At 32.7% G+C, this 11,757-nt stretch overlaps 2 protein-coding genes across 2 annotated transcripts; both read right to left on the reverse strand.

The window, feature by feature from the left end:
* Positions 1 to 1,427: 1,427 nt before the first annotated feature.
* LOC21395650 (40S ribosomal protein S5) lies at positions 1,428 to 3,748 on the reverse strand. The gene is made up of 5 exons (XM_010106782.2): positions 3,650 to 3,748; positions 3,292 to 3,377; positions 2,270 to 2,541; positions 1,797 to 2,000; positions 1,428 to 1,648 (listed from the first exon to the last, which is right to left on the reverse strand). The coding sequence occupies exons 2-5, from the start codon at positions 3,373 to 3,375 to the stop codon at positions 1,594 to 1,596; spliced, it is 615 nt and encodes a 204-aa protein (XP_010105084.1). The 5' UTR covers positions 3,376 to 3,377; positions 3,650 to 3,748; the 3' UTR covers positions 1,428 to 1,593.
* Positions 3,749 to 5,627: 1,879 nt separating this feature from the next.
* On the reverse strand, positions 5,628 to 7,478 carry LOC21395651 (40S ribosomal protein S28). Its single transcript, XM_024171244.1, has 2 exons — positions 7,399 to 7,478; positions 5,628 to 6,061 (listed from the first exon to the last, which is right to left on the reverse strand). Exon 2 carries the CDS (start codon positions 6,058 to 6,060, stop codon positions 5,863 to 5,865), a length of 198 nt encoding a protein of 65 aa, XP_024027012.1. The 5' UTR covers position 6,061; positions 7,399 to 7,478; the 3' UTR covers positions 5,628 to 5,862.
* Positions 7,479 to 11,757: the final 4,279 nt, after the last annotated feature.

The following is an 11,757-nucleotide window of genomic DNA, read 5'->3' on the forward strand; positions in this document are numbered from 1 at the left end:
TAAATAATATTATTAAATATATTAAATAATAATATATTAAATAAATAATATTATTAAATATATTATATAAATAATATTATTAAATATATTAAATAAATATATTAAATAAACATATATAATACAAAAACGATTAAAAGAGGGAAGAAAATGAAAAAAAAAAAGTGAAATCTGTTTTCAGAAAACAGAAAACGAAAACGAGAAAATGAAAACACATTTTTTTTATTTTCTGATTTCCACAAAAAGACAAAAACGATTTTGGTTTTGTTTTTTAAAAAAATTTGCACCAAATACGTTTTTAATACCCGTTTTTATTTTTTTGCTTTGAAAACCGTAAAAAATGAAAATGAAAACACAAACAAACAGGCCCATAGTTTTAAGATCAATCTATTGGCTTACCTAAAGGCTTTTTACTCTCAGAATCCTGTTAGGTCGAAAGAAGAGATCTAATCCCTTGTTTGGTTAGTTGAAAGGAGAGGTGTCAACTTTACATTCCATCAGTAATTGGAAAAAATGAAAATAGTCTAGCATAACTTTTACAAAAATCAATTTCGCAACCAAATCACAAATTTTGCTATTAGAGACAACAAAAAAGTGTTTCTTCTTTAAGCAAGGTTTCGTCGCATATTTTGAGGCCATAAAATTACATGTTGACTGGTAAGGATATCATTAAGATTTTAAGAGACGTTTAGTTCATGAATTAAAATCATGTGATTAGAACTATTTTTAATTTATGTGTATTTTTGTAAAAAAATACTGTAGTGAACCATGAACCATAAATCAAATCATAATTTTGAATCCTCCAACTAAATGTATCCTTAGTTTTCTAACTCTAAATCGACTTGGGTCTGTTGTTGACTTCTTTACAATTGTTTTGCCTTGATCATTCCTAAAATACTTCTGTCGCTCCACTTTTCCATCTTCTCTTTCATTTTCCCATAGAGCAGGACTTAAAAACCTTAACAAACAGCAAAATTTTAGCATTATTAGAATATTCTAATGTTGTCAAGTAACCTATATGCTTACTAATTCCCAGCTATTAACTATAGCAAGTCCGACTCCAAGAACAAACAAAAAAAGGAGAAAGCAAAAACAAAAAGGGAAAATAAAACAAATAACTCTTAGTGCACACTTCTACATTTTTATCCTTTACTCTTAATTAATATCGTTTTTAATCAAATACTATATTAGCCAAGAGGGTATTAATCAAAGAGTAAGGGATTAAAAATCCACTCATGTTAGAGCAAGTTCAGTAATTTTATAAAAATAAAAACAAAAAAGCCTGCTCTAAGTGATTCTCACCCACCCTCAAGAGCTAAAGACGACAAAAATTAGTAATGAACACTCAACTATAGCAAGAAATCAAAAGCACCGAGCTCTATGAGTGAAAACGACAATCAATGCATAGGAACGCAAAAGGCAAAGCAAAATTCAAGTTCATCAATATACCCTCAAACATCAAAGAGTGCGCTGTTTAAATAACTAGGTATCAAGTATCAACCTCCATTTGATGAACAAATATACCTTACTAAATAAGAGAAGAAAAGAAAACAAACAAAAATATCTTCTTATGAAACCATACTTCTTCATTGCCCCTCAACGGTTGGCCTTAGCCACCCTCTCAATCTCATCCTTCTTCTTGATGGCATAACTGCAATTACAGAAAATACACAACATTAGCAACAAGGTTTTGGCCCTTTTTAGTTAATAAGGGTAAATTCCACAAGTAAGAAAGAATAAAGAGGAAACAAAAAAATTCAAAGCAATCATTGTAAAAAGATTGAAAATGTTTTCCTCACCTGTTGGATGAGCCCTTTGCAGCATTAATCAACTCGTCAGCCAAGCATTCAGCAATGGTTTTAATGTTTCTGAATGCTGATTCGCGAGCGCCGGTGGTGAGGAGATATATGGCCTGATTAACGCGACGCAGTGGGGAAATATCCACAGCCTGACGCCTAACAACACCAGCTGATCCAATACGAGTAGCATCTTCCCTTGGTCCACTGTTTGAATGGTTTCAGACAATTCAAACGGAAAGAAAAACACATCAAACATAACTACAAAGCACTTTCACCGGCAGTATTGAAAGACAACCAAATAAATTTATTTACCAACAGCAATGGGTTGAGAATTTAAGAGATCTTTGTTAGTGGATAAAAATTCACTTCTCTTAATCAAAAACCTCTATACAATCGGAAAAAATCACAAGCGATTGGGAATAATATTAACGGAATGACATGATTTTTTTGACCTTAAAGAAGCATTTGATTACCTGTTAACCACAGCATCAACAATGACTTGAATAGGGTTCAAGTCGGTCAGCAAATGGATAATTTCCATAGCATGTCTAACAATCCGCACTGCCATCAATTTTTTCCCATTGTTACGGCCGTGCATCATAAGCGAGTTTGTAAGCCTCTCCACTATCGGACACTGGGCCTTCCTGAAACGTTTGACCGAGTACCTCCCAGCAGTGTGTGGAACATAAGTGGCGTGCTTGGCCGGCACGACACCAATGTAATCAGCTAAACTAATGTCATTCACCTATAATGAACCACAGAGATGGGACAGGAGAAAAAAATAAGGAATAAGTCATCACAATATGCGTGCACAACTATGACAGAAAACCTTAATGGCAATGACTAAATGAACGAGACACAAAAACATTGTTCCAAAAATCAGACTCAACAGGGCAACAAGAAAAAAAAGTAACAAAATCTTTAAATGATCCGACTCATAAATTTGCAATTATGAGAGCTTGAATGAGCAATCAAGCAGTAGTAAACACAAGTTATATGATTGCATCAAAAGTCAAGTAACTAATTTACACAATTAAGCAATGGAAAAAAACAGATAATCAATGTATTTATGAATACCAAGCATAAGAGAATAGGTCAAATAACTACCACAATCTCAGTAACATTTCACTAGCAAGGAATAACAAGTAAAAAAAGAAAAAATTTATCACTCCATGAACCAAATTAACAAGTTTAATACAACAATACATTAAGCAAATCCGCCTGCAAAATAAACATAAATTTCTATAAGAATGTACTAACATAAGGCATTTGCAAAATAAAAACACACCATTATAGCAACATATTCTAAGAATATAGCAAAAAAATAGCAGAACTTCAAAAATTCAAAGCTAGCACGTATTATACAATTTAAACTTATATTGGGAAAAAATTAAAATCTTTATCCTATTTTACCAACAAATCTAATGAAAAAAAACATCTAAGTCGGCTTACACCAATGGGAAATTGAGATTAAGAGAGAGAGAGAGATTGAAACCTGGACATCATCAAAACTCCAGCGGTTGAAGAGCTTCACGTCAAAGTGAGGCTGTGATGGGTCCTGAACACTCACGTCCGCCATTACTGCAGAAATTTGAGTCTCAAATCACGTCAACTAAACAGAACAAACATATGGAAGAGATAAAAAAAAGAAACAACACATGAAAAGAAAATATTTTGCACGATGAACAACATTTGCTCATGAAAAATCACAATTAAAAATTTGCATTTGCTATGTTCACAAAACTAAAACTAAGAAGAAATCCATCTGAAGAAACAACAATAGAATCATTTTTCTTCATTTTCTGAGCTACCAAACGAATCGAAAACCAACGCGAAGAGAAAAGAAAAATTACTGGAAATGTCGAGAAGGACGCAATCCGCCAACGCTCAGGTTCTGAAGATGAAGGCAGCGGAGGCAAGTGTGAGGGCGAAACGAAACCCTAGCTGAAAGGGGGTTTTTAAAGTCCTAGCTGTAAGTGCGTGGGAGCGTCTCACCAGATTCTCGCCCAGTTTTCCGTTTTGATTTTTTTTTTTTTTTTAAAAAAGAAAGCAAGAGCAAAAAATAATTTTTCTTTTGTTGATTTTTTATTATTTTTAGTTTCAAATTTAATAATTAAATTTATTCTTTTTTTGGTTTTGGATTTATCGAGTCCGTTTGGTTGGAGGATTCGTTCTCTAATTCGAATCATAATTCATGATTCACTACAATATTTTTTCTCACAAAAAACACACGTAAATAAAAATGGTTCTAATCCATGAACCAAACGGGCATTCTTTTATCTAATTTAAAAGTTAAAAAAATGTTTCATGTTTCATGAATGCTATTGATTTTGATTATTTTTCTTATCATTGACATAGTATTATTCTAGACGTCTATTAATTACTTGTCATGATTATGTTTCGATCAAAACTTGGTAATTAAAATAAAACTTTTAACAGCTGGCAATAAAAATGTAAGTTTGGACAGGATTAAACGGGTCAGCTTGAAGTCGACATTGTTGGTTCAGTTCCGGCCAAAGTTCACTAAGTGTTTGGGCCGAGCCTAGTCTAGGTTTCAAGTCTGAAATCTTATTCAGGTAAGGCCGAACACATCTTTTTTAATTTGTTTCTTAAAAATACCTTATAAATTTTAAACTGTCCCGACCCTAAGTCTGTCGAGTTTTAGAACTGGAGCAGACATACTCTTCTTCTTTTATGACATGCCCAACCAAGCCCGATTAAAATAATATAAAATGTTTAATGATTGTTGGCATGAGAGTACATCAGTGTAACAAATTAAAAAATAATATTATTCATTAAATATAATTTTAATGCTAAAAAAATTTGACCTCGTGTTCTTGCTCATAAACATTCACATATAACTTCGCCTTACCTCAAGATTCTATACATGGCCTCTTTAATTTTTTTACTTTTTCTATACATGGCCTCTTTTATTTTTTTACTTTTTCTTTCACAATATATATATATATATATATAGGCAAGGTCTCTGGTCAGGCACTTGGAAAATGCCTGACCAGAACGGCACTTGTATATTTTTGTATAAAGTGTGTATATTTACAGTAAATTGTGTATATTCACACGTAAGTTGTGTATATTTACATGACACTTGTATAATTGTGCAATCGTGTATATTAACATGTAAATCGTGTATATTTACATATAAATCATGTATGTTAAGTTATAAGAAATGATAATGTATATTAATCCTCAAAACATGTTTTTTTTTATAGCAATTAGTGAACACATAGCATGAAAATATGTATATTAACTGATTTATTATATTTCATGTTAAATATACATGACTTTACATGTAAATATACATAATTTACGTATAAATATACACAATTTATACACGATTATACAAGTGTCTGACCAGAGACAATTCCATATATACACACACATATGTATGTATGTATATAATGTCAATCGCGTAAGCCGTTTATATGTTTTTTTTTTGTTTTGTTTTTGTGAATATAAATTTCCATTTATATATTCTTTTAATATTTTCGGCAGTAAGGTATTAAGCAAACAACCATTCATATACAAAATAAAAAATGAAAATCAAGTTGGGAAGAACATAGATTGGTATCACTCAATAAGGTATTATATAATCGTAATCTTATAAGAAATTTTCTGGTTCCTACATTTTCTCCTCTTTTCTTTTTTTTGACTGCCATGCGTAAGAAGGCACACAAAAAGGATGAAAACCTTGTAAACCAGTTTGGGATTTGGCTTACCACAGACCAAAACTAAAAATAAAGAAGCATTCATCTTACACATGGGACAGTTATCTTAAAGCAGAATTGCGAGTAATGAACAAGGACAGTTATCTTCAAGCAAGCAAAAACAATTGATAAACCCAAAGTTTAGTTCTTTTCCACCATTGACAAATCTAATTCATTCCACACATAAATAGTCTCAAAAACTCAAGTTTGTCATGCTAATAATACCAAACATAAAACTAAGAAGACATGGACTGATAATGGCCTCCCCCTAAATTCACCAACACATAGTCGTAAACAAAACTGAGAAAAGAAGGTTGCAATCAAACAACAGGAAAGACCCATCAACGCAACCTCCTTGCCTCTCTCTCGGACTCAAGCAAGGTGAGAATGTCGCCTTCCCTCACCGGCCCTTTGACATTCCTCATAATGAACCGGTTCTGGTCATCAAGAAACTTGACTCTCACTTGAGTCACCTGTCCTCTTGAGCCGGTACGGCCCATGACTTTCACCACCACAGCATGCTTCACTTGGGACTCCATTCTGCACAAGAAAACCGAAGAAGCAATTTAAAAAAGGGCAAAAAAACAAAAAAAAACAAATCTTTTAAACAATTCTTTGAGAACTTGAGTTAACAAGTGAAAAGATTCATGTGAGAGAAAAACATTGTAATAGAAAAGGTTGAATTATAATTTTTTTGAGAGAAAATACTATAGCAAACTTGAGTTGTGATTTGAATTAGCAAAACTGAACGGCGCCTTAGATAGCTCAAACGCCATTTCAAGATACCAAAAATTTCAACTTTAGTAAGACAATCATAAAATACGCCTACTCATTAGAGCTTCTATGACCAGATCTCAGTGCAAAGCCAATAGAGATTAAAGGCAGTTCTTAACTATGGAAAGGCCACAGAAAAAAAACCCAAACTCCTGACTCATTAGAGACTTAACTATAAATTGGGTTAGTTCTTACATCTCAAAAGCATAAAAACAGAACACTGCCATGTAAATTTAAAAACAAAAGGCAAATGCCAATATGCTAAACCGCGGTCGATTACACTATGACTCGGGTCATAGCATATCGAGAAAGATTGTCATTTTGTTTGAGACAAAGTTGCTGCTGGGTTTGTCAAGCTTATGCCTATTCGGTCACAACATCAATTAGATAATATGTTTACCAAGGCTTTGCCTGCCAGTTCTCTGTTTTCTTTACTTTCCAAGATGGCAATAAAAGACATTTATAGTCCATCTTGAGGAGGAGTTTTAGATATTAGTTAGTTTGTTACAATCTGTTATAGAGTTTGTTATAAAGGATGTTAAACGTCTGGGTCAGTTATAACTTAAGGCTTGTATATAAAGCTAAGCTTGTATCATTCATTCATTCAATATACAGAGAAAATCCATTTTTCCATTTTGTATTTCTCTGCGTAATATTTAGCCACAAAATTTCCATTCTTTTCAAAATTGCAGCAATTATTCATAACCATGAAGAATTTTGACGGCAGACACATAACTACATTCTCAAAATAATAATAATAATAATAATAATAATAATAATAGTAATAAAATAAAATAAAATAACGAAATAAAAAACAGAGGAAAAGATTACATGAAAATTCTCACCAATAACACAAACAAGAAACGGAATTTTACTCACGCAACGACAAGTAAATTAGGGAGAAAAAAGTATTAATCTGTATCGTCGAAAACAAAGTACTTTCTCTACTGCCAAACAAGTCTAGAACGTTCATAAAGACATAAATCAGCAACAAAAGAATATCAAATCAGCCACAATAACAGCAAAATCAAAAGAAAAACTAAAGGAAAAAAAGCATTAAAGAATCAAAGAATTTTGATTAGGGATCGAAAATCGAGACGAACCTGGTCGATTTCGCTGCGCTCTCGCTGAGTTCAGAGGTGGCGATGACGAAACCGGTTTGGGAGTATGTCTGTATAGTTCGTGGTTGGACTAGGGTTTGATTGTGATCAGCTGCGTGGCGCCCTACGCTATGTCCTACACAAGCCCTCCAATTGGCATGTGACGTGTGGGCAGTTGAGTATCTGATTTCGACTTTTAAGGGATAATTATTAAACTTTAACACTGATACCCTGTATTTTGTCGAAATTACAGAAAATTACTTTCCCTAAAGAATAATCTCATTGGTGCATCTGAATTTTAGAATCATTCCACTTTACTCCTTAAAATTTGAAAACCCTCACTTTAGCCGTTAAATTATAAATTTTATCACATTTCAGCCAGTGACGGAGCCAGCATTCAACCTAAGTAGGATGTATATTGAATTTTTTATAACAAATAATAAAAGAAATATATATGCGATATTTTATAATAACTACCAATTACATATATGAGAATAAAGATTAAAAGTGTAAGGTTGAGTGGGGCATGTATAAAATATTAAATTTAGTGGGGGTAAAATAAAAATACTATAGGATTTTTAGGGAAAAAAATATAAAATTAAGAAAGTCAGTGGGAGTAGCTGCCCCCATTAGATAATGAATAGCTCTGCCCCTGATTTAAGCCATTTTATAAGAATTGATATTACAATCATACGGAAAAAAGAGGGTGTTAAACGAGACCATATAGTTTATCCGTTTATTTTTAACAAAAATTCAAATAGAAAGGTCACGTGATTACATTGCTTTTTTTTTCTATCTGTTTTTAATATAAATTACAATAAAAGAGATTAAGTGGGAACAATTCAAAATTTAGAGAGTAAAGTGACAATTTTTCAAGTTGAAGAGGCAAATTAAAAATAACCCTAAGGTTCAAGTGACAACAATAATAAACCTCGTTCATTTCACCGATTTGAGTTTTCAGTTTTAGGTTTTTACAGTAAAAAGCTCTCAGAAAATGTCACATCTCAGCTCGAATTGAAAACTCGAATCCGCAAAGTGAACGAGGTCATAATAATTCTAGCATCAATAACTCCACCTTCATAGTTAAGACAACACCTGCATTGTTAGTTGACTATGAAGTTTTAACTGTTTAACTACCCATCTTTTATTCTACTTAAAAGTCTCCCCTTGACCCAACTCACACACAAGTTACTATGTCCTCAGGTTCGAGCCTATGACTTAAAGATCCTCACCCCCACCCACTCACCGCTGGGCTAGCCCCACTGGGTAACACCCCTCCCTGTGTTGACGAATGTGTTCAATTACATATGGGGCTTTTAAAAGACACTTTTTCATTTTTATTTTAGCTTTGAAAAATGAAGATAGGTAAGCATTATACATGTATGATCATGTTTTTCACTCTAACTAGCTTTGTAACGTACTCCGTACGTATTGTCGTTTTAAAGATACGTGAAGAATTTATTATTTACTGAAGAATGAAAAATTCATTTATACAATTACTTAAGAGTTTTTGAATTTATTTTAAAAAGAAATGTGTGTAAAGATAACGGTTAACAAAAAAAGTTAACTATGGAAACATTTGAAGAAAATTATTTTAACCAACCAAAAATAAAATAGAAACACATGTGAAAAATAAAGAGACGAAAGTAAAAAAAATGAAAAAGAAAAAAAAAGAAGTGAATGAGTTGTCACTTGGTAACCCCATAAAGAAGAGCTTTAGCTCTTTTATGTATTGTTAAATAATAGAAAAAGTGATTATTTTATTTATTTATTCCTCAAAAATCCATTTTAATCTTAAAGAAGTTTTATCATATTTATTTTAAAGGACTAACCTTTCAATTTATTTTTTAGTGATATGTACCCTTTATTTTGTAAAAATTAATTTTAAAAATTCTACCTAGATTCAAAATTAATTTTTTAAACAATAAATTCTAGGATTAATTTACCCAACAATTAGTATTAATAGCAAACATTAAATTCTTAAAATAATTATTTAAAAAATATTCATAATTTAAAAACCTTAAAACATCAAACAGTTTTATAATATTGTCCCTCTGACGATCTCGAGAAAAGTATCCCCAAACCATCATCGAATCTCCCCAGTGTAAGCCCTTTTGTGTTGAGAAGTGCAGACAACCTTTTGTCTATTGCAAACACTCCTTTTTGTGACCATGCAGTCTAGGTAGAGTCACGATTGGGCTCGAAATGAGTAGGAAGGGGCAGGAAGTAATTGTTTAGGATTTCTTTCTTTTTTTAAAAGAACTTAAAAAACTTTCTTTGTTCCATAAAATCCATAAAGTAGAAATGATTCATGTGTGCTCCATAAAATTAGAAATTTATGGACTTGATTTAATCTTCAAAGTAGAGACAAGAAAATTTCAGTTACCAGATGAAAAATCAAGCCAAATGTAAAAAATATTCTTTAAATTACTCTAAATAGTGCAAGAGACTCTATAATGTAATATTAGAGAGATTGTAATATGTCTAATGATTAAGATAACAAAATTTTGAGCGCTAAAATACGTTTAGAGACAGTTCCGGGAAGCAAAACTGATGCAACGCATATGGAATGCACTACAGTGGGTTAAACAACACCAAACAAGTGTTGTCTATGCATCCAAGGGCACTGCGTGTTGTAGTGCGCAAGAAGCGCGTTGCATTATATCTATGCAACCCTCCGAGGCTTGTTGGCACTGGTGTGTGAGCTACAACGGGAAAAACATCCGCTACAGTGCCCATACTATAGAAATTGCATTCAAAAATGTGTTTTGTGATCTGAAACGTTTCAAACTGTTGCAACCATTGGTGATATGTTTTCACACATACCTAAACACCTATTAGCAATAGATATAACTGTTGTAATATATGTATTCATCCATGAAGAGATACCTTTACAATGCAAAGGTACCTCTATGTGAATGATTGTGATGTTTGAATAGGGTGTGTTCATTCATGAAATAGCACTTCTATCTTTTATAATCTCAAGAATATTTACAGACTTAATTCATGTTCTAGAGCACAATATTATTGCTAGATATTGTGTTTAACAGTTTGTTGTATCTTGAGGGCAATTTGCAACAGAAATCCATTAGCAAACTTTGAGAAGTGAGTGTGAATAAAACCTTAAAGGAAAGTATTCCTATACGCCTCAAAACCTCTTGTTTTCTGCACTCTTTTCATCATCTACACTCAAATTCTCTAACAATCTTTAAGGTTTTATTACTGCAATGGAGGTTGAAAAGAACATGATGTCTTTCCTCAATCCGAGTGTCCAACTTGATCGTTTTGATGGTACCAATTTCACCCGCTGGAAGGAAAATTTGTTCTTCCTTCTCACTGTGCTCAGGATCGCCTACGTGCTTGATGTGAAGTTGGAGCCACTTCAAAAACTGAAGGAAGGTGATTTTGAAGAATTGAAGGCTGCAAGGAAGAAGCATGAAGATGATGAAGTCATGTGCGAGGGTCACATTCTTATAACACTCTCTTTGATAGGCTCTACGATCTCTACAACTCGATGGAGTCTCCGGCGGAGATATGGAATGCCCTTGAATACAAATACAAAACTGAGAAGAAAGGTATAGACAAATTCTTTATCTTAAAATATCTTGAATTTGTCATAGTTGATACCAAGTCTGTTCTTGATCAAATACATGAATTGCAAGTCATTGTTACTAAGCTTCATGAAGTAAAAGTGGATATTTCTGAATCATTTTAAGTGGGGACCATTATTGCTAAATTATCCCAAAGTTGGAATTGTTATAGAAAGAAACTCCTTCATAGGAGAGATGACATAACCTTGGAGGAATTAGAAAAATACTTGAGGATTGAAGAAGAGACTAAGTCTCATGATCCTAAAGGTAAGATTATAGATTCCTCTATGATTAATGTCGCCGAAGCAAGTAAGTTTTCTAAGAATTTCAAAGTCAATAATGACAAGAAGTTCAAGAAGTCTAGTAATGGCCAAAATAAATTCTCCAAAAATTACTTCTTATGTGGAAAGAAAGGCCATCGCCAAAATGACTATAGATACAAGAAGAAAAAAGAAGAAGCTAGTACCAACAAAGCCAATGTTGTTGAAGAGAAATTCGAAGACATGTGCTATCTTCTCGGAGATGCAAATTGACATAATTATCGAAATCAACATTGCTGCAACCAAATCCTCTGAATAGTGACTTGATTCTGGTGCTATAATCCACGTTTGTAATGACAAAAAATTATTTTCATCATACAAAGTGGAAAAGGAAGGACAATTGGTTCTCATGAGAAATAATGATGCAGAGATGGTTGCCGGCAAAGGTGTGGTCGAGGTTAACTTTACTTCCAGGAAGAAGGTTACTTTGAACAATGTTCTCATGTTCCCGA

The sequence above is a fragment of the Morus notabilis genome, unplaced genomic scaffold (assembly GCF_000414095.1).
Source record: "Morus notabilis unplaced genomic scaffold, ASM41409v2 Scaffold446, whole genome shotgun sequence".
Classification (NCBI taxonomy): Eukaryota; Viridiplantae; Streptophyta; class Magnoliopsida; order Rosales; family Moraceae; genus Morus; species Morus notabilis.